The 24171-nt window shown below is 41.5% G+C and overlaps 1 protein-coding gene across 1 annotated transcript in view; it reads right to left on the bottom strand.

The window, feature by feature from the left end:
- The window catches only part of Dnah9 (dynein axonemal heavy chain 9), a 328862-nt gene that overhangs the window by 90703 nt on the left and 213988 nt on the right, over positions 1–24171 (bottom strand). The window contains 1 exon segment of the mRNA XM_050162584.1: positions 5832–6257. Coding sequence (XP_050018541.1) covers positions 5832–6257 — 426 coding nt within the window.

Below are 24171 nucleotides of genomic sequence, written 5' to 3'. Positions count from 1 at the left end.
ATGGTTCCTGGGGGAGGAGCTGTCATTTTTTTCAACAATGTAACCACTGGTAAGTGTCCCATGCCAGTAAATAACCCCACCTGTGCTCATGCAAACAACCCTAGTTAAACTCAATGGGCCAGGCGCGCACACACACACACACACACACACACACACACACACACACACACACACACACGCACAGAAGTAGGATCGGGGAGCAGGAAGGTTTCAGTGGAAAAGAGAGAGCTAAGAAAGGCAATAAGGAATATGCTAAAATGATCAACATTCATCAATGCAAGTATGAAATTGTGAAGAAATAATAAAGAATGAAAGCTAAGTATATCAGTGCTGGGCATCAGGGGCTACGGATAATAAGAAGGTCAAAGGCTTCTGGAAATGTGGGCAGCACAAGGATCAGGAGGTTGACAGCTCCGCAGACTAGATCACAGAGTGTTCGGCATTTCAAGGAAAAAAAAAAATGAATAATCCAGATTTCCAGTCTGCAAAGTTTTGACTTGGGTTTGTTAGCAAAATAAATGCATGACCAGACTGTAGCTGTAATTTACTTCCCCTTAACCCTTTACTTCCCAGGGAACGTGACTTGAGGGTGGGATACAACAAAATAAAACAATAGACCAAGAAAGGAGGCGTTATGGGGTTCTGACATCTTGAAACAAGCTCAAGGAAATAAATCAGTGGCCCTTGCTTACCCTCAACACTGACTGGAGCCCTGAACTAGGAACACGGGAGACAGATACCAGAGACAATGACCTGATAGAGCACCTGGCTGGGTGGAGAATGGATAAGCAATGGCAGCTACATAAAAGCAAATCATGGATGAAAACCAATAAAGGAAGATTGAAACTCTATGGGGGATAAGAGACTGTTATAAATAAGGAAGTCAGGAGATAGAGAAAGGTCTCAGTGGTTAGAGCATTTGTTGCTATTGCAGCTGACCCAGGTTTCATTTCCAGCACCTACGTGATAGGTCACAACCAGTTGCAACTCCAGTTACAGGGGATTTGAAACCTTCTTCTGATCCCTGAGGACAACTGGGTACATGCATGCTTAGTGCATATATATGCAGGCAAACATGCATAACATATAAAATAAAAATATTTTTAAAAAGGAAAATATAGTATATCACTTAGATCTACTGTGACCAATAGAGATGTTCACTTAATATAAATGGAAGTTATTGATTTTTTAAAAAATTTTTATGAATCAGTCTATGGGCAGAGATACTTAGTTTTGGTTACAGAAGCCAATGTAGACAGTTGTGGCCATGGCAATCACAAGGCAGAAATGATATAATGATGACGAAGTAGGGACACAGGAGGATGAGAGAAGAGCACAAGTTTGGGATGATTGACAGTTTCATCCTGAAAGATGAGTCTGCCAGGGAGCCACCTTCACACAATGGAGCAAGAAGTAAAGAAGATGTTGTCTAAAACCAGTTGTCATAAATTTTTTGGGAAGATGTCAAAATCAACAACTTAGACCAGTCAGGTGCCTGAATAAGACCCAGGGAGTAGAAATATCAGTCTAGCATAAGGACAGAAGTTGAATGTTCCAATGAACAGAACAAGAAGATGCTGAGAACCAGCCGGACATGAGTCCAGTCTTAGGAAACAGGCACTGAATGATATAGAGGAATCTTTTGATTATTTGCATCATGGCCAGAAATCAGATTTCTATGTACTTTTTCTGATATTTTCAATATTAGCAACTATCTTAGTCACTGTTCCTAGTGATATGAAGAAACACCATAACCCAGGGAACTCTTATAAAAGAAAGCATTTTATTGGGGGCTTGCTTACAGTTTCAAAGGTTTAGTTCACTATCATCATGACAGGGAACATGGGGGCAAATGGGTGTGGAGCTGGATAAGTAGCTGAGAGCTCTGCATCCTGTGTGTGTGTGTGTGTGTGTGTGTGCGCACGCGCGTGCAAGAGAGAGTTATTTGTAGTGCTATTTCATTTATATTTTAATAAATGAGCCTTGCCTGAATATCAGAACGCAAAACTGCCACACTAGTCAGCCATACAGGCAAGGCAGTGGTGGCAGACACCTTCAATCCCAGCAGCCACACTAGTTAGCATAGAGGCTGGGCAGTAGTGGTGCACACACGCCCTTAATTCCAGTATTAGAGAGGAATATAGGGTGGATGGGACAGGAACTCGCTCTCTTACAGTCTGAAGGTTTCTTAGAGGTAAGAGCTCTGTAGTGGTTTGGCTACTTTGCTTTTCTGATCTTCCTGGTTGAACCCCAATATCTGTCTCTGGGCTTTTATTATTTGTGTTACAGAGAGGACACTGGGTGCCTATCATGAGCTTTTGAAAGCTCAAAGCCCACACCCTGTGACACACTTCACCAAAGCCACACCTTCCAATCCTTCTCAAATAGTGCCACTGCCCGATGACTAACCATGTAAATACATGAGCCTATAGGGGGTCATTCTTATTCAAGCCTCCACAACAACTGTGGCTTTGAGGTTCCAAAAGTCCATGCCAGTCCCAGTCTCTCTCCCTCTCTCTGGGAGATCAGGGTGCAAAGTTTTCAGCTGCTGCTCTAGCACCATGCCTGTCTGCTCCCTGTCATGGTGATCATGAGCTAACTCTCTAAACTGTAAGCCATCCCCCAGTTAAATGCTTTCTTTTATAAGAGTTGCCTTGGTCGTGGTGTCTCTCCACAATGACAGAATATTAACTAAGACCTAACAGCTTCTTATGCCATCTGCAAATATGAGATAGAGGCTTGAGGAGACAGTTGAGCTGCTATGTAGCTAGCAGGCTCTGAGATGGCCTTAACTGCTCAAAGCAGGTCCAAGAATTAAAAGAGGGCTGTTGCTTCTTATGAAGACCTTTCTCTACCATTTGATATTTTCCCTGCTCTATGAAAACATCCAACTTGTTTTTATTGATGCATTGTAAATTGTAATGTCGATATATGCTTATTGCAGAAAATGAGAACTAGATGATCAAACAAAAACCATCCACCATTTAGAGACCAAACACTGTTAACAAAGCACGCGCGCACGCGCGCGCGCGTGTGTGTGTGTGTGTGTGTGTGTGAGTGAGTGTACATATTTGAAAGTGTGAACATACATGTATGAATGGAGAGGGCTGTAGTGACCTCAGCAGCATCTGGAGAGGCATCTCCTTGGCCCAGGTGGGCTTCCACGAAAAGGATGGGTGCTGCCTCTTTCTCTCTGATGTAGTAGGAAGCGCATGGTCATGTTCTTGGACTGTTAATAGGTGAATGTATAAGCACAGGAAGGAGAGGAGCTCGTTAAAAGCTGAAAATATTGTGGCTGAAAAGAACCGTTTCCTATGGTAGCCAATTGTTCTCAGCCCATTCATCTTACATTCCCAGGTTGAGTGGGCCCGTCATGTGAACTGACTTCTGGAAAGGTATAAATATTTTAAAAACATCCCCCCTCTGTACCAAATGTTCCTTTAGTTAAAATAACTGGAGTAAAATGTCTTTTAAAATTCAGTTCTTTATACTTTTCTGGGAGAGACTGAACAATATAAAAACTGTTAGGAACTCCGTCCCCTGCCTTTCCCTCAAAGCTGCAATGGGGTTGCTAAGGTGTTTTGTACTAGTGGAAGGCTGGTTCTGACCGTTACCACCTGTTCTAAGGAAATGGTCCTTGAATAATACCCAGGTTTCGAATGCAGGTATTTAGAGGAGATTTGTTTCTTCACCCAAGTTATCATTGCTATTTATCAAGATGTTATAGATTGACCCTCCTAAAAATATGTTAGCGTGAGCTATGTCCCCAGACTCAAGGATTTATATTACACAGAGAGGCTGTTTGCAATGATCTTCCACCTAGAGTTTTCATGTGCCTGTTGTCACCTGAGCATCAATAAATCCGTGCCCCATGAGCTATGCAGCGCATCTACAATCCACCTCCTCAGTTTGTAAGACCTGCGTTATCATCCCTACACAGTCGCAGCAAGAATCGTGTTCGCCAGGCAGGCATATGGAGGAACTAGACATCCAGAACACTGTTTGGACCGCACTTGATCCTGGCAATAACTGAGCTAATGCATGTGGTTGGGTGTGTGTGTGTTTGATAGCACAGAAAGTGTGTGTGTGTGTGTGGGGGGGAACAACAATGACGATCATGGTCCCTAAGGCCTTTCTTGCTGTTTTCTTTGTCACAGGCTGCCTCTGGCTCATGCTCCACACATGGTTGTCTTCCATCCCCAGGATAGTCCCTGGAGGCAGATACTATTATCCAGTCTGCTTTCCTTCAGAGAGCTACAGTCTGGGCACTCTGAAGACACAAGAAGTAAATATTACAGTTGAGATCGAAGACAAGGGCTGTTGAGATGGGCACATTACTTATTTATTTGTAAATTGTTTTAATAATTTTTTTCACATAATATATTTTGATCATATTCTTCCCTCTCTCCTGACTCCCTCTCAGGTTCTTTTTACCTCCCTAGCCAAGCCAACTTCATGTTCTTTTTCCCTCTCTCATTCTCTTGGAAAAAAAAGCAAAACAGGAACAACAACAAAAATCAGTTGGATTAAAAAAAAATAGCCAAGCAAATGAAAAAAGTGGACAAAACCCACAAAACATGACTTGAGTTCATTTTCTGACGGGGCAGCTTGGCTCACCCCGGAGTGTGGCTGTTATACCCAGTGACACTCCCCTAGGAAAAACTTTCCCAGCAGGTCTCCGTAGCTAATAGCTTCCTGGCTAGGTGTGGGGCTTCAAGGAGAAGGACGGATTTTCAGCTACGCTACCTTCTGATGACTACCTCTCACTTTGCTAATTTTTAATCTTTTTTTTTTTTGGCTAAAATTCTAGCCTAGGGCATCATGTGTGCTAGACAAGAACTCTAGCAAGCACCTGCGCTCTACCCAGCCAGGAAGTATCCATTTTGATGGTAAAAGAGAAACTCAAAGGCAATTGTCTCTCTAGAACAGTGGTTCTCAACCCTCCTAATCCTGTGATCCTTTAATACAGTTCTTTATGTTGCAGTGACCCCCAACCATAAAATTACTTCCATTGCTACTTCATAACTGTCATTTTGCTGTTATGAATTGTAATGTAAATATACGATATGCAGGATATCTGGTATGTTAACTCCTGTGGAAGGGCCATTCGACCCCCAGCTTGAGAACTGCTGCTCTAGTCAGTATAAAACAAACCCTCGCATCTGAGTGAAGCAGACTTAATGACGTACGGTGTTTGTAAATGCTAACAAACCTCACATGGGGCAAGGACCACACTTACTCTCATTATGTAGCCCAGGCTGGCCTCAAACTCATGATCCCCATCTCCAGCCTCCTGAGTGCTGGGACTGCATCATGATGACTTGCTTTGAAAAACTTCATAGGACAATGAGGTTCTCACACACCCTCTGCACACCGCAGAAAGTGGGGGAGACTGACAATTGGTCAGAGGGGAAGTCAAGACAGTTCTAACCGCATTTCAGGGGAGAAGGGAACCTCAAAGCCTTAACCTTTTGCTCTTTACTACCGAAAGTACAACAGCATTTAATTCATATTTGACTGACAAAGGAACAGCCGGAACGCCATTGACGCTACTCTTAGTCTGCTGTGTGTCTCTGGGTCACTTCTTTCCTCATAGGAGATCAATACGTGCCCAGAGCTATGTACCGATTGCCCAGTGGGTTTTTTGTTTGTTTGTTTGTTTTGTTTAGTCTATGTGTGTTGGAGAAAGAAATGTAAAAACTGCCCCGGTGGAAAAGGGATGAGATTTCTCCGTAGGCATTGTATTGTCAGGTTCTGGCAGTGGTCAGAGGGTGCTGTGCACTATATAGGTTGACAGCATTGGGGGGGGGCGGGGTTCTTGGTTCACTTACAGCGATCTTGGCTTTGATGGCTGCCAGTTTCTCCTGGGCAGCTGCGAGGTCTGAGGTGGCTTTGTTCAGAGCTTGGCGCTTTGGTTCCACGTCACAGAAGACCTCATAGAACCTCACGATGTTTATGACCCATGAGCAGAGGCCCGCAGCTGCATAGGACTTGGTGGCCACAAGCTCCGGGTTGAACGCAGGGTCTTGGAGATAGGGCCTGATGGCTTTGAGGCAATTCTCATGGATGTTTTCCTTGTCGAAGTGGATTAGGGAATCCAGGAAGCTGTCCACCTTGGCCATGGTGATCTTGGCCGCCTTCCAGCTGCGGTCCTTGGGCACCTTGCCCCCTGGGGCCATGAGTACCATTACTGCAGCGCTGACATTGCTGACGGCCAGAGGCGGGGAACCAAAGGTCTTCAGCTCTGTCAGGTTGGTCTGAGAAGAGAGGAGGAGGCTGTTAGAGGAAAATGGATGAGTTCTCTTTGTCCTGGGCCGCTAATGGAGTTAGGCTGTGGAGTGATCAATCTGAAAGGGTTGCTTTGAAGCCTGCAGCAGCCCTTTCTGAATTTTAAATATCATGACTCATCAAAGGGAAAACAGAGTGACTCCCCAGTGACTGCAGACTTCCCTGAATGGTTACCAGAGACTCAGCTATGTCCCTCCAGCACGAAGTGACTTACGGCCCATTAGAAACACACCATTATTTCACATCTAGCGGAGAAATAAAAGGATGCCAATATACTCTGAAACATGCAGCATGACATGAATAAAAGATAAGGTTATTATAAATTAATTTCCATCTTGGATTGAAGAGGATCGCACTGAAACTCAACTTTTTTTTTTTCTTCCTTTAATTAAACTGCTGTCTTCCCTGAGCTCATTCTAAATACACTTGACTGTCCTGAATGCATAGTGGGGCTTCTGCCAAGAAATAATTCAGACAGAAAGCCAGAGGTGGCCTGAGAGTTAGCTGCCTCTGACTGGTCCCAGGTGTGTCCTTTGCTACAGAAAGATGTTGACCTTGACCCCAGGCCTCGGTGCCCACATCTATAACCCGGAAGTGTTGACTCTGACACTTAGGCTTCCCAGCTCTTGGTGCGCTCCTCTATAACCTGGAATTGGAGCGTCACTCACCGGGACATGGAATTGTGGCTGCCAGGGATGAGCATGTGAAGGTGATCAAGGCAGGCTGTAACATCCACTGAGAAGGACCAGCATGCCTATTCTTGCAATGGTGATTTTTAAAGTGGGGTGGGGAGGATCTTATTTCAAAGTTTAAGACCTGCAAATGAACTTGAACTGTTCTGGAGATTGGAAACCCACAGTGAAGGGGGGAGGGGGGAGGGTGTTAGTCTGGTACCTGAAAGGAGGTGTGGGGGGAGATGCCGCATTTACTTCTTTTCAAATTAAAAAAATTGCTTTTAATTGAAAAATAATTACATCACTTCCTCCTTCCCTTTCCTCCCTCCAGTTTCTTGCTCAGATACTTTCCCTCAGAATCTTCCCACAACCCCTGTCAAGTAGACATCCTCTTTTTCTCTGATTATATTTGTGTGTGTATGTGTGCAAACATATATAAATAGAACCTGCTGATGAGCCCCTTTATTGGTTGTCCAGTCCAGAGTCGTCAGCCTTGAAGCCATATACACACAAACACCAGAAATGGACTCAATAGGTTACATTCACTCTTGAACTCTTCTCATATTAGATCATGACGCTCTTGGCAGCAGGAGTTAACAACACACAAACACAAGTGGGTGCTAGCATGGGGGGAGACATGTCTTGAGGAGCTGAGGGAGGGTACAGCACGGAAACACAAACTGGAGCAAGAATCTTCACCCCCTAAACTAGTGAATTAGGCATAGTCAATGGGTGGAATAGAAAACATGTATGAAGATATAGGAGGTGAAGAACCCAGATCTTTTACTGCTGTGATTTCAATGGAATTCATCCCAACCCATTTCATATCCATATTTATCTACCAGTCAATGGTGATGGTGTTGGTCTAAGAGACAAAACCCCACTGGAGTTGAGATGGGCTTTCTTTTATGACTCACTTGTGTAGGAAGGGTGGGGAATGGGTGTTCACAGGGAACTCTGGCTATTTCCTTGCCCCTGGGTCTCTTTGTTGGGGTTCATTTTTGCATATTGATTTGCTCATATTGCCAGGCACTTGGCCCAGCTCTCTGGACTCTCTGCCCTGGGACTCTTTCCCTCATTCTCCTTCAGATTCTAAATGCTTCCTGCCGGGATTTGGAAATGTCTCTGAAAGTCTAAAACTGAGCTCCAAAGGATGCATTGTTTATTAGGGTACTTTGCTTCTTTAAGGAGCCTAGTGGGAAGCACCTGGCTTAACAGGGGAGTGGCCCCGAAGAGGCTTCTGGGATTCAAGCCCCTTCTCTTCTTTGGCTGGAGGTGTAAACACTAGCTCCTACAATCATGCACCATCCTTGACAGAGACCTGGTCTTGGTCAGGAGCCATTAGAAACATAAGCCTGAACAAACCTGTCTTTACTACAAGTAGCCAGTGTGAGGTATTTATAATAGTGCCTCAACACTGACTCTAGACACTTCCTTTTGGGGGGCCATTGACTTATGAAGCTCATTTCTATCTCAGGATCTCTATAAGAATGTTTGTTCCCCAGGGATTTGCACGACCAGTGCCACCCCGTTCCTTAAGATCTTAATTCTAACATTCTCTACTCGGAGAGACTCGTCCCACCAACCTCTTCTCCTTCCTCTTTTCCTATCTTAGTACCATGGTGATTTTCTTCAGAAAGCTTACTGCAACCTGAAACAATTACTTCATCCTAGTCGACTGACTATAGTCTTCTTCCTCATGAGAACAGGGACCCCTGTTGAACCTGATTTCCTCTGCTCAGAAGAAAATCTCTCTAGCAGACACTCATCGGATTGGACACGGGATGGCTGAATGGGGTGACAGAGTGATGATAGCTCAGCTCACATCCTTAGCTTTGCAAGCAGAAGGCAAAAGGCATGGACTCTGATGGAAGTCAACACTTGAAAATGCCTCGGCGAAGATCTTGTTTAGTTAGGGATGGATCTCAAGCCAGCAGCCACAGGGCAGTACAACCAGGAAGAGGACAAGGTTGGAAGGAACATTTCTCAGGAAGAAGTAGACACTATTTCCAGTGAACACAACGTTAGGAGCACTTGGCTCCACTCCACTCCTGTCTCATGCGACAGATGAGAGGAATCCATCTCTCTGGAGCACTGGGGCAGGAGTCAAACATCATTAGAGTACTGTAAATCCTGCTAAAGCATTGCTAATGTTTCTTAATGTTAATGACAGGCTTTTTTTTAATTATAACTATCTTCTCTTTCTTTGGTGTGTGTGTTTATATGTGTGTGTGCTTTCCATTAAACTTGGCTAAGTACTTAGACCTTGATCTTCTTGCCTTTTGAATCTTTAAGTCAATGGGGGGAATATTCCTGCAGTCCTCACCACTATGGCATCCGAAGCAGGACCCTTCATTTGCAGAAATGCCTGCTGTGGCTGATATAAACCTTGCTGTGCCCCCTTTTCTGGCTAAGTAAGCCAATGCCACCTTCTGTACCACAGAAACCATCTGTCCCCTTCACCTCTGCTCCCCGCTGCCTGTCCTAGCACTCTGTTTCTCTGTCCCACATTTTCCTTCATAGCATCTGCTATGTTTGACTACTTTGGATAAAATAGCATTATTTAGCTCATTGTCTCCCACGTCTGCTATAATCTAAGCTTCCTAGAAACAGAACTATTACTTCTGTAAGGTAAAGGGGCCAGCCAAAGAAACGCACACTGACCCTGAGACCTGAGTCAATTTATTGGCCCTGAAACCAGAGCCAAAATGTTTAAAAGGGCCAGTCAAATAAACACACACCTTGGCCCTGAAACCAGAGCCAAAGAAACAGACCCTGCCCCTTACCAAACTCAGCTGGAAAACCAACCAGTCCATGAGCACAAAAATTCAGCCAATCACTTGAGCTTGTCCAAGCTCAGGGATTGAAATCTGACCAATTCCCACCCTGAAAATCCTCATCCTGGAAAAACTCCACCCCTTAGAAGCCCTAGATAAGCCTTCAGTTCGAACAGTTTCCCACTCTGGCAGAGGCAGCCCCTCTTAAGTGATCAAAACAATGACAAGAGATAAGAGTGATTATTAGATTTCAAAGCATTTTAAACATTTATTTGCATATGTATGTGTATGGGTGTAGTTCTGTCCTCCCACCACGTGGGTACCAGGGCTCAAATTTGGGTTGTCAGGCTTGGTAGCAAGTGCCTTTACCTTCCGAGCCATCTTGCTGGCCCCTTCATACTGAGAGAAAAACCACATATGACAGTGCTGATGGAATGTAGAATTGCTGGCATATGAGAATTCTACTGTAGCTAAGGAGGTAGGTGTGGGGAGACCTGTTTGAGGCCCAACATTTCGGTCAAGGTGTAAGGAGTGCAAGGAGTGGGAAGAGCAGCTTTGATGAGATCTTTAGGAGTTGGGTGGTAGCTGATGAGTTAGCTTTTGGAAGGCCATGGCAAGAACAAACGTGGACCAAGCTGGGACGCAGACAGGCAATTTCACCATCCTTCCTACCCTCCTTACAATCTCTCCTGTCTCATCCCAGTCCTAGAGCATCCTGCTTGCCGGTACCCCTCCTCTTACCCTACCTCTATTCCCTGGGATCTTTTCCAGCTCTTGGTGTGAAACCAACTTAGCTCCACCAATCTGACCCTCTTGGCCCTCCTTCTAGACCATTCTCATTCCTTGTATTAGTCTCCAATACACAGAAATGCTATCTAGCAGGATCCCCCATTGGCCACACCTGGCAGGGACTCGGTAAGTGATATTCACTATCCTTCCTGTCGTCCTCCATTATGGTCTCTCCAGTCCTGCTCTTATCCCTGTAGCATCCTGCTGCACTTGCCTCTCCTCCCACCTCAACCCCATTTACTAGTGATTCCAGCTCTTGGTACAGGTACAGGTTCACTTAGCCCTTCTATCCCTGTCTCTCTAGATGTATTCTTTGTCCTACTGAAGTATGCTTGCAGGAGCTCCCCTCCCACCACATCTCAACTCTCTGGGGATCCCATCTCTTGGTGGGGGAAGGGTCCCCCATCTCTTTCCCACAGCCCCTTCAGCCTTTTCTCCTAGTCCATCACTGTTCTTCTCTGCTACCCACCGATCTTCAGAAGCACTCTCTACCTGTGAACCCACGGCTACCACACGTTTGTAATATTCAAAGAGGACTACAGAAACCAAAGAACAGATCGCCCACCCAAAAAAGACAAACCAGGTGTCAACACCTAGAATCACATCAATTATTCTAACTCCAGATGTCTAGACACCAGCACAAAGCCACAAACATGAGTGAGATCATATGCTACCACCAGAACCCAGTAACCCTACTATAATAGGTCACAAGGAATGCTATGTAGCTGAAGCAAAAGACAAGGATTTCAAAAATAGCAATTACAAATACGGTCAAGGACTTTAAAGAAGATTTGAATAAGTCACTTAATAAAGTCTGTGAAAACACAGAGAAGTGGAGTATAATAATGAAAACAGTTCAAGACATGAAAGCAGAAATAGACTTCTTAACGAAAATCCCAAAATGAAACAAAACTGGAAATGAAACATTTAGGAAATCAAACAAAAATTCAGATGTAAACCTCAGCAGCAGAGTACAAGACATGGAAGAGAGAACCTTTAGCATTGACAACAAGACAAAAGAAATGGATACTTTAGTCAAAGAAAATGTTAAATCTTAAAAAAAAAAAACCCCTAGGCACAAAACAGGAAATCTGGGACACTATGAAAAGATCAACTACAAGGATTATAGGGATAGAAAGAGAGAAGAAACTGGGGACAAAGATACAGAAAATATTTTCAAGACCCCAGAACCTTACTGGTAGGCCACAGCCTCATGGCAATACACAGATTAATAGAACTAGATTAATTTAAGATATAAGAATTATGCAGAAATATGCCTGAGCCATTGGCCAAGCAGTGCTACAATTAATCTAGTTTCTATGTGATTATTTAGTCTGGGCAGCCAGGAAATGTAAGAGCAGCCTCTGCTTACATAAAGGCAATTTACAGAAAACCTACAGCCAGTATTAACCAAAACTGAGAAATGCAAAGCATTCTCACTAAAATCAGGGACAAGTCAGGGTTGTCTACTCTTGCCATATTTACTGAAATAGTACTTGAAATCTTAGCTGGATAGGAAAAGAAGTAGTCAAAGTATCTTTATTTGCAGATGATATTATTTTATAAATAAAAGACCCTAAAAACTCCACCAGGGCACTTCTACAGCTGACAAACATTTTCAGCAAAGTAGAAAGATATAAAATTAACACACAAAGATCAGTAGCCTTCCTATACACAAGTGACAAATAGATTGAGAAATCCAGGAAACACTATCTTTTAGAGTGATATCAAAAATATTTGGGGGTAACTAAGCAAGTGAAAGATTTATATAATAACTTTAAGACATTGAAGGAGATATCAGAAGATGGAAAGATCCATGCTCATGGTTCAGCAGGATTACATCCTACCAAAAGCAATCTATAGATTCAGGGAAGACCCCATTAAAATTACTAAACAATTTCCTTACAAATTGAAAATTTTCAGCTTCATATGGAAACCAGAAGTTTCAGGATACTTAAAACATTTATGAATGATAAAAGAACTTCTTGGGGTATCAGTATCCCCATCTCAAGACATACCACAGAGTTATGGCATTAAAGACACATGGTACTGACTTAAAACCAGATACTGATCAATGGATTAGAATTGAAGACCTAGACACAAGTCCACAGAGCTATGGACAACTGATTTTTGGCAAAGAAGCCAAAAAATACACACTGAACAAAAAGTATCTTTTAAAAAACGATGCTTGTCTAACTGGATATTACATGTAGAGGAATGCAAATAGATCTACATTTATCACTATAACCAAAATTTAATTCCAAATGAATGAAGGACCCCAACATAAAGTCAGATCCCTGAAACTGATAGAAGAGAAGGTGTGGAATACTTTTGAACTCTCTGGCACAGGAAAAGCCTTTCTGTATAGGACACCAATAGCACAGGCACTAATAAATGGAACCTCATGAAAATGAAAAGCTTCAGTATAGCAAAGGACACCAATATTCAGGCAAAATAGCAGACTATGAATGAGAAGATCTTTACCAATTACACATACTAAAAGGGTTTAATATGAAGAATTTAAAACATCAAGAAAGCAACCCAATTAAAAATGCTGTACAGATTCAAACAGAGAATTCTTTTTTTTTTTTTAAGATTTACTTATTTATTATGTGTACAGTATTCTCAGTATTCTGTCCGCATATATGCCTGCAGGCCATCAGAGGGCACCAGATCTCATTACAGATGGTTGTGAGCCACTATGTGGTTGCTGGGAATTGAACTCAGGATCTTTAGAAGAACAGGCAGTGCTCTTAACCACTGAGCCATCTCGCCAGCCTCTCAAACAGAGAATTCTCAAAAGAGGAAACAGAAATGACTGAGAAAAACTTAAAGAAATGGTCAATGTCTTTAGTCACTGTGGAAATGCAAATCAAAACTGTTTTGAGATTTCATCTCACACCAATCAGAATGACAAAGATCAATAAAACAACAGTTTGTAAAAACTGGCAAGGATGTAGAAAAAGGGGAACACTTATCCATTGCTGGTGGGCATATAAACTTGCACAACCACCATGGAAATAATTGTTGGTAGTTTTTCAGGAAGCTGGAAAATTATCTGTCGCAAGAGATAGCTATACTATTCCTGGACATATATTAAAGGACTCTATATTCTACCACCGAGACACCTGCTCATCCATGTTCATTGCTGCTCTATGCATAATAGCTAGACATTGGAAGCAGCCTAATTGTCCACCAACTGATGAATGGATAATAAAGATGTGGTACATTTCCATAATGGAATACCATTCAGCTGTTTAAAAAATAAAATTATAAAATTTGCAGTTAAATGGATAGAATTAGTAAAAAATCATCTTGAGTGAGCTAACCCAGACTCAAACAGACAAAAATATTCTATGCATTCTCATATATGTGAATGTTAACTTCTAAGCCTTCAATTGGTGTAAATAGAGAAGTTGTTTGGCGTGTACCTAAAGCCTTCACTACTACTGTGAAGTGTTTATGGTATTAGAAGGTACTCTGCTTGCTTTCAGAGGAGAAAGGTAAATACTAACCCAGCTACAAATCCTGTGATCTATAACGGTGACTTGTCTGCAAGATATGCTGGTGCAATAGTGGCACAAAATTTGTGGGAGTAACCAACCACTCTCTAGTTGGTTTTAAGGCCTACTCCAGGAGATTGAACCCATTCCTGACACTGTTTGGGTGGCCAAGAACCATGAGCCTAGGGGAAAACCAAATGCTATTGTTCTCCTAAAGAAACGAGTAACTACATGATTCCTAATGACATTCTGCTATATCCATAGATTAGTGCCTCTCTCTCACTGCCAGAGAAGCTCCCTATTGCAGTGCATGAGAATCAACACAAGAGATCTCCAGCTAGGCAATGTGCAGAGACTGAGAGATTTTAGAGCACTCAGTTCTATATGTGATATCTTTAGATAACAAGTGACCAGCTTTTTAAAAACCTAGGTTTTAGTGACTGAACTTAGGTCTTTGTGTTTTCAAAGCTAGCACCTTTAAGACTGAGCTACTTCCCTGGCCCTGTATTGTAAAATTATTGCCAGAAACTTCAGTACAGTCCTAAGTATTTGAAGGAGCCTATGCACATTCCCATTCCTCCAACACTGAATAGCATGTTTTAATTTTTAATTGACAGGTTAAAATGCTATTATTCATTGATTTATTTAATTTATATATGTTTATGTGGGCATGTATATTCACCAGTGATTCTAAACATTTTCTCCCTTTTAAAAATGTTTATTTTAGATGAGATTGTGTAGTAATAAGTGCGGCGGGGCTTCCTCCATCAAGATTGAGACACGTTCAGGGTCATATGTCTTAAAAAAAAAAAAAAACCAAAACCCAAAATGTCAATGTAACGATGACTAACAATATTCTGCTATTCTCATAGATTGGTGCCTAGCCCAATCACCATCAGAGAGGCTTCATCAAGCAGCTGATGGAAACAGATGTGGAGAACCAAACATCAGGCTGAACTTGTGTAATCATGCTGAAGAGAGGGAGAGAGGATTGTAGGCCAGAGGGGTCAAGGATATCATAAGAAATCCCACAGAGTCAACTAACTGACAACTAGGGAGCCTGCATGGTACTAACCTAGGCCCTTGGCATATATGAGACAGTTACATAGTTTGGTCTTCTCGTAGGGCCCCTAACAGTGGGAACAGAGGTGGTCTCTTAAATTTTTTGCTTGCTTTTTGAACCCTACTCCTCATACTGGGTTGCTTTGCCTACCATTAACACAAGGGAAAGTACTTAGTCTTACTGCAACTTGATATGCTATGTTCTGTTGACCGCCATGGGAGGCCTGCCCTTTTCTGAACAGAAAAAGAGGAGGAGTGGATGGGGTGGGGGGACGAAGAAGAGGTTGAAGGGAGGGACTGGGAGGAAAGGAGGGAGGGGAACTCCAGTCAGGATGTAAAATAAATCAATTTAAAATAAAAAAATAAAAGTGAATCTAATCACCACCTGACACGTGTGCTGAGAACCAAACTCACTCCTCTTATCTGCTGGCACATCTCTCCAGCTTCTCTAAACATTTTACTGATTTATGTGAGCTATTTGAACTTATTTTGATTACTGTTGTTTACCCATTTTTCTACAGGTTATCACCCTTTTTATTTTTTCTGATTACTGTATTAGTCAGGGTCCCTGCAGGCAAAAAGATGAGACGACATACCTGCTCTCATGAGGAAATCTAACGAAAGGAAATGATCATAAAAGTGGAGATCTAGGGTGTTTCTTTTTTTTCTTTTTTCTTTTTTTCTTTTCTTTTTTCTTTTTTTTTTTTTTTTGCTATGAATTGGCTTGTGATCTGGAACCAAACAGTTCAGAATATTTGCCCACCACACAGACACTCTGTGTCTGTAGCCAGAGATGTGTAAACAGACCACAGCCTACTCTTGTAAGAAGCAGCTGGGTCTCTATGTTAATTGCCATCTACTACAAAAAAGGCTTCTCTGAGGAGATCTGAGAGATGCATTAATTTGTGGGTGTAATGAAAAATCCTTAAAAGTTTGCTTAAGACCATGTCCCGTTAGCATAATAATAGTAGGTTCTCCGTGGCCTGTCAGCTCACCTGCTCTTGGCCCTGGTAACTGTCAGATACGGGTTTCAGCTTGTAGAGTAGGTTTAAAGTGGTGGGTTACTCCTGATGCCATTGGTGCCACTATTTTGTCAGTGGGCATATCTGGCCATCAGGTCATTAGTGATGCCAAGATATAGCTCACAGTATTCTCAGATGAGTAAGACTGATGCTTATTTTCCTCCCTGGAGAGTACATAGTACTTTTCAGCACTATAAAATCCAGAAGAGAAGACATTTCCAGGTCAATACCAGGTTGACCTCTGTGTCCTGTGACTCAAGCATGTGCTGTCCTAGGGTCTTCACATCAAGTTCTGGAGGGTAACCAAGAGCAACAACAATGACGTCATGTTTTGGGGTCTATGAGATCTCACTGCCCAGCAACTCCAATAGAGATAACCCATTCCTGACAAGTGGTCAAGGTATTGAGAATAACTGACTATGGAGTGTTCAGCTGTAAGTGAGACACCTATATCACACCCGCCTCCCAAGGCTCAGGGATTGTTTAGGAAGAAGGAGACGACATATTATAAGAGCCAGAGGTGGTGATGACTATAAGAAAAGCCTTTGCCAGACACAAAACGCCGGTTGCCCATAAGAACTCACCATGATTGTAATGGTATGCACAAGACCTGTATAAGCTCAAGACATACAAACATCTAAGGGGGGGAGGGGGAGAGAGAAACAGTCACAAAGTCCCACTCCTTTCAGAGCTACTGGTAATTTATAGCTGCCAGGAGAGGAAGAGTTATTCTTTAAGAGTGTAGCCCCCAACAATGAGGGCTGCTGAGAAGCCAAGGACAATGGCACGGGGTTTTCATCCTACTGCATGTACTGGCTTTGTAGGAGCCTAGTCTGTTTGGATGCTCACCTTCCTAGACCTTGATGGAGGGGGGAGGACCTTGGACTTCCCACAGGGCAGGGAACCCTGACTACTCTTTGGACTAGAGGGAGGGGGAGGGAAGTGGGGGGAGGAGGAGAAAAATGGGAGGCAGGGAGGAGGCAGAAATTTTTAATAATAATAAAAAAAGAGTGTAGCCCCCAGTAGGTCTAATACATTGGCCCCTGGTCACTGACCACATACCAAGAGCTTAGAAGCTTCAGTAATGTATTCTGTGGGTTTCAGAAAAGATGAAGTTGAAGTTGAGTGGGTATGAAATGAAGAGTGGATCTGAAAGGTGAGCACAGAGGGGATGAATATGTTCACAATACAATGTATGAAATTCTTGAAGAGTTAATAAAAAACGTTTCCATAAAAGCAACTGGAGCTCAGCCAATCACAGCAACTGAGGTATAGCCAGCCATCGGCACCAGGTGCTTATAAAAGCATAGTTTTTCTTTATTCTCAGTTGAATGGGAAGACGTTGGAGGGTTAAGGTAGGGAATGAAGATCCGATTTATGTTTTGAGAGCTTGATGTGGGGTGGGAGAAATTCCTAGCAGGGGGGGATGGATATGAAAGTTGGGCTATCGAAGCTGCCTAAGGAAGAAAGGAGGATTGGTTTAGAGTTTTGGCTGAGTAGATGGATGTGAGTTAGGGCAATCTGGATGATCTGTAACCTCTAGCTGTGGGCAAGCTGGGGCTGAAGGAGTGCATGCCTGCATCTTCATGGCTGTTCTTCCAGTGACTTTCTGGGGTCATGTGGGCCAAGGTCATAGGACGCTGGAGGACATGGCAACCCATTGATACAACCCCATCTTCTGGGTCATGGGAACAGAATGGGGAAACTAATGTGACCAGTGATCGAGGAGAGGAGAGATGTACACAGTACACAGATGCTTCCCAGTGCAGTTTGAGAGTCTTGTGTGTGTAAAGGCTTTCTATATTCTCTTACATACTGTACGCTTCTTGTTGAATTTTATGGTATTTTGCGCTCTACAACAGTTTAGATTTCCTGCGTTGTCAGGTTTAGCACAATTTTTTCTCAGTGACACTGTACTTTTTGTTTCTATTCAAAAAAAGCTTTCACAAATTTAGAACCTGGGCTGAAAACCTTTGCAAAGTTTGCTTGTTTTAAGCTTTCTTTCTTTCTTATGTGTCACTCAGTTTTATAAGCCAACACTGCCTTGTTCTTTCATTAAACGAGGGCACACGGTGGAAAATTCAGCAAAGACAAAAATGAAACCAAGCGGCCCTCATGGCTTTACTGGTAAAAGATATTTATGCCCTGGTGTACTCTATCCAGAAGAGTTTTTAAAATCTGTCTTTCTGTTAGTCTGACATTTGCTCCCCATTCTGTAGCTTTATGTATGTGTCCATATATAATATACCTATATATATCTAGACGTACGTATACATATTAATCATTCTATTTTTAAGTCTTATATTTTTTACTGCAAGTATCACACTTATAACGTCATTATTTTATAAATCACGATTTAAAATGAGCAATGTACTGTTCTCTCATTTGGATGTATCATAATTTAGCCAGTTACGAAACTGATTGAAAAATGTGAACTTCTAATGATATTAGGGACAAGCTAAAAAACCAAATTAGACTTCAATTAGATTTATATTTAACTTATGAATAAATTGGAGGAAGATGACAGACTGAGTAGTCTTTGCATTTCCAAGCTTGATCTATGAGTTTGTCTACATCATTTCTTAATCCTTCAAAAATGACGTACAGCTTTCTTCACAGCTTCAGCAAATTTCCTTACACTTATTTGTACGTTATGTTTTGGTTGTTATTTTGAAATTGTTTTCCAGCTGGCTACTGCTGATATTAGAAAAGCTATTTCATCTTATAATTTATTTTATAACAAGACCTCCTCCCTTCCCTTTTATTTGCTTTACTATATTTCTAAAACTTTTATGGAAAATAATATATTTATCTGCTATTCCATAGTATGTATGCAGTTAATATTTTCATTTATTATTGTACTAGTTAAGAATCTAGGACAAGTTCTTTTTATTAATAGTGACAAAGGGGCTTGTTAGGGTGCTTTGTCCTTGGGTTGGGCTAGCCATTTGCTGATAGCAATATATCCAAATGCCCTGCCATTCCTGCCTTGCTAAGTAATGGTTGTTGAATTGTACTAAGCACCATTTTTACTGTTTGGCTATGTAATGTCCTGCCCCAAAGGCTCATAGTTTGAAGGCTTTAACCCTAGAGAGTGGCATTATTTGACGAATCTGTAGACTCTTAGGAGGTAAGGTAAAGATAGAGATAATAGACTGCCAGGGGAGGTTGTTGGTCCTTTTCTAGCTCGTTCTCTGCTCCTGGTTGACCATGAAACAAATAGTTCTCTTCTACCCTATGCCTCCACTGCTGTGATCTGTCTGCGTACAAGGGGCCTAGAGACCGCAGCCTCTGAGACTTGAGTTAGTCTTCCTTCCTTTGTGTTGTTTCTGTCAGGTATATTATCATGGCGACAGTGAAGTGGCAAATGCAGGCACTGTTGACGTTTCTTAAAGTTAACATACTGTACCAGTTGTTGGCATATTGGTATTTGATTGGACTGCTGGATTCATGTGATTAGCATTTCATACAGACTTTGTATGACTGCTCATTAGTTAGCCAGAGGTTTCATTTTCTTATATGATGACTATCACTTTTAGGATTAATCTTATCCCATAATAAGTCCAATAGGAAAGAATCCTGCCTAATTCTGTTAAGCTGGATTTCCAAAAATTATTTGAGTATAAAAATCTGATTTAACATTACTTATAAATAAGCTAAATAAGTCAAATGATGGACTGAAAGAATATCATAATGTATATATCGAGAATTAATAGAAACAATTTCAGAACAATAAGAAATTAGTAGGAAGAAGAAAAATTGTCTCAAGAGGAAATAGGTCATCTATGCCACAGCTAGACTCTGGACTTCTGCTAGGACCTGTCCTATCTGCAACTACTCATAAGTCCTTTCTGGGTTACTTCCACCACCTCACTAGGAACCCAGACTTCCCACATCCTCCTCCAGGGTCCCACCAGTGAACAATCCCGATCTTCCCATCCTTGTTTTTACTGCAATCCACCAGATTTAGTCTGGGTCCCATAACCAGTGTACCAGTCTAGACTGGCCATCCCTGACGTTAGTGCAAAGGAGCTCTGGACTCGGGCCAAGATCCTCCCTCCCCATCCCCTAAACCACAGGACTTTCCCATGTCATATCCAAGCTTTCCACCCAGATTGACCCACCCTCATAACCCATACTTGGAACAGGAAGTACATACTGAACACCAGCCCAGTCCCCTCTATTCACAAGACTTCATGTCACACAAGTCATTTCCTACCTCTAGACCTTCTCTTTTCCGCAGCTTACTTTGTAACAAACTCAGAACAAAGGACGTCCACATGCCCAGATCTCATCAAAGATGTAACACTATGAAAGATCAAGCCAGTATCTTCTCTACAAAGTCTATCCATCCTAGAGGAATATTTACCAAGAAGAATGACCCAGATTAACTCCAGAACACATAATTTAAAAGAACAATAAAAACTTGACCAAAGGACTCAAGTTTAAAGAAGCTCGGTGAAATCAAGGAGAAAGATGCCAGGGAGAATCAACACCTGAGGAATGCCCCCCAAAACAGAAACATAGGGCAAATGGAAATGACGGAGATGACCCAGGTATCGAGGACAGAATTCAATAAGGAGATAGAAATACTGAAGAGGACTCAAGATAAAATGAAGGAATTGAAAAACCCAAGAACTTATCTAGAAAACTCAAAGGGAAGCCTGACAGGTAGAATGAATCAAGCAGAAGACAGAATATCAGGTCTTGAAGATAAAGTAGATGACCTAGACCGAATAAGAAAGGAATATGAAACATTAAAAAAGTATAGTAAAGGGACTCACAGGAAATATGGGACAGCATGAAAAAAAACCAAACCTTTGAATTGCATAGATGAGGGAGAAGAGTCCCAAGTCAATGGCATGGACCATATTTTCAACATAATCATAGAAAATAACTTCCCAAACTAAGGAAGGCACACCCAAACAGATACAAGAAGCTCACAGATCATCAAATAGACCAGAGTAGAAAAGAAAATCCCCAAGGCATATCATACTTAAAACACTATGTATACATAACAAAGAAAGTGCATTGGAAGCCGCAAGAAGAAAATTGCAAGCCACACATAAACGAAAACCCTTCAGAATAACAACTGATTTCTCAATGGGACCCTTGAAAGCCAGAAGAGCCTGGAGCAATGCATTCCAATCCTAAAAGACTGATGGCCAAACTAGAATAACATACCCAGCCAAACTATTTGCCGTGATTGAAGGAGAAAGAAAAGTTTTCCATGGCATAAGCACCCTAAAAATTATATCCAAACAACCAAACCTAAAGAAAATACACAAAGCAACATTTCAGGTTGAAGAGAGGAATGGGCATAGCAGAAAGACTGTGAAAATACAAAGCCACAATTATTTTTTTTCAAAGCCACAATTATTAAAACACAAAATGCCACTGAGAATATCAACATGGCCACCAATATCCAACTCCTGCCCACAATTAACATACACATCTGAATAAAAATGTTATCAACAGCACCAATTCTCCATTCAAAAGAAACAAACTGGCCAAATAGTTCAAGAAAAAATCCACCTATCTGCTGCCTATGAGAAACACATGCTGGTTTTAAAGATAGTCCCGCCTTATAGTAAAAGGATGGATGAAAGTACTGCTATCAAGTGGGATAGGAAGCAAGCCAGCTTCATGATACTAATATTTTAGAAAACAGACTTCAAACTAAAACTAACCAGAAGAGAAAGAGATGAACACCATTCTAATCAATGAAACAGTTAACCAAGAAGACATTACTATCTTAAACATACATGCACCAACTTCATAAAAAAAAAAAAACCAACAAAATCTACTACTGGATTTAAAGACACAGATTAACATCAATCTGTTAATATTAGATGACTTCAGTACCCAACTTTCTATAATAAACAGGTCATCTGTATAAAATAAAAAAAATCAGAACTAATTGACATCATTCATCCAATGAATTTAATAAATAGCTTCAGAATATTTTACCCAAACACCAGGGAATACATAGTCTACTCAGCAGCACATGGAAGCTTTTCTAAAATAAAACATTCTGGAGCACACACACACCAATTTTAACAAATTCAGAAAGACTGAAATCCCTTCCTGTATTCTGTCTTACCACAATGCAATAAAACAATTGACAGCAAAAACCCTCTAATAATATTCAAACTCATGGAGACAAAACAACTCATTTCTGAATAATCAGTGGGTTAAAGAAGAAACCAGGAAAGAAACCAAGAAAGGAAGAAAAGAAAGAAAGAAAGAAAGGAAGGAAGGAAGGAAGGAAGGAAGGAAGGAAGGAAGGAAGAAAGGAAGAAAAGAATATATTTCCTGGAACTAAATGAAAATTAAAATACAAAACTTCTGGGACACATTGAAAGCAGTTCCATGAGGGAAATATATAGCTCTAAGTGCCCACATGAAGAAATCAGGAAGAACATAGTACTTAAAAACAGACTCTAAACATGTACTTGATTATACACCATGGAAAAGTTGTCTTTTTCTCTGAAATGTAAGGATGATTCAACAGATACCAGTCAATGAATGACATAAACCATATAAATGAACTAAATGACAAAAATTCTTAGACAAAAATCCAACATGTCTTCATTATAAAAGTCCTAGAGAATGCAGAGCTACAGGAAAATAACACAATACAATAAATGTTATATATAAATTCACAGCCAACATTATCCTAAATGGGGAAAATTTTGGAGCCATCCCACTGAAGTCAGGCAATACAGGGATGCCCACTAACCCTATTCATTTTCAACATTGAACTAGAAGTAATAGCTGGAGCAATAAGGCAAGAGAAGGAAATTAAAGGGATACAAATAAGGTAAGAAGCTAATTTTCAGATGATATAATTTCCCCAAACACACAACCTAGAGCTGTTGCCCCTGGTTATATCCCACCCAGAGGTGAAAGATAAGTCCCTATTGTTGAAGACATCATTTACTTCAGAAAAAGAGCCCAAAGACCTTTGAGTTGTGAATGACTTGAATGCTTCCTCCCTGAGGACTCACTTTTTATGGTGCCAGAAGGCATCATGCAAGCTTCCAAAGGAGAAAGGTCACCAATAGTCCTACTCAGCTATGATGTCCATGAACCACATCAATAACCAGCATGGCATGATAACCCCAAGAGTTCAGTAGTGGCATGTATATGTTGGCATGCTCTCTATTTGGATTTTACATTCAGTAAGCAAGAAAGAAACCATGCCTGGTACTGGAAACCTAGCTAACTCCTCAGTGCTAGTGGAGTCTTGGTTATCGGAGGAGACTCTACAACCACTAATTTACTAAATCAGCATAATCTCTTAACAACAATTCATAAACATTTGTCTTTAGATAGACAGATAAGCATAGTCTTCACCCCTCATCCAGGAAACCTCTTTGAAACAGATGGAGGCCACTATAGAAAAAACCACAACCAATCAAAAAGTGGAGTTGTGAAGCCCAGTCCCAGTGGAAACATCCACAAAACACTTCTGCACCGACAGCCCAGGGAATATTGTGTAAGAGGGGGGCAGAAAGATTCTAACAGCCAGAGGATCAGGGAGTTTGCTGAGAGATTGTGTCTCCTATTAACATCATAAGCTATACCCATAAAGCCTCACCAACATGACTACCCAAATGTGAACTAACAAGGAGCACACCAATATAGACATGCCAAAGTGGATGGGGAAAAGCCCACAATGCCTTAACCTTTCGCAAAGAACCATAGGTGACTGAGTAAAGCCAAGAGCAGGAAAGATAGTCTTCTCTAGGAAAAAACACAACAATTTGTTGTCCAGTGCTAAATGATCAACCTTGAAAAGATACATACAAGTAACATTACAAAGACTCATGGACTCAACAGGTTATAACTTGGAACGTATATGTATATGGGTACATATGTATGTTAGAAATTTTTTCCTAATGCAGGCTCTCTGCTGACGCAAAAATCCCAATCAAGCCAAATCACAATGAGCCAAATTAAAAATATCCAAGTTTAATGGGATTCCTGTGCTCTAGGGTGGCCCCAAGGGGGAACCAAGAGGCCGCTAATGTGACCACCCAGGGGAGAGGAA

Source organism: Alexandromys fortis, unplaced genomic scaffold, assembly GCF_014885135.2.
Source record: "Alexandromys fortis isolate MF-2015 unplaced genomic scaffold, M_Fortis_MF-2015_v1.1 scaffold_84, whole genome shotgun sequence".
Lineage (NCBI taxonomy): Eukaryota > Metazoa > Chordata > Mammalia > Rodentia > Cricetidae > Alexandromys > Alexandromys fortis.
The sequence above is the reverse complement of the archived record's forward strand: the minus strand, read 5'-3'. Positions and strand labels throughout refer to the sequence as shown.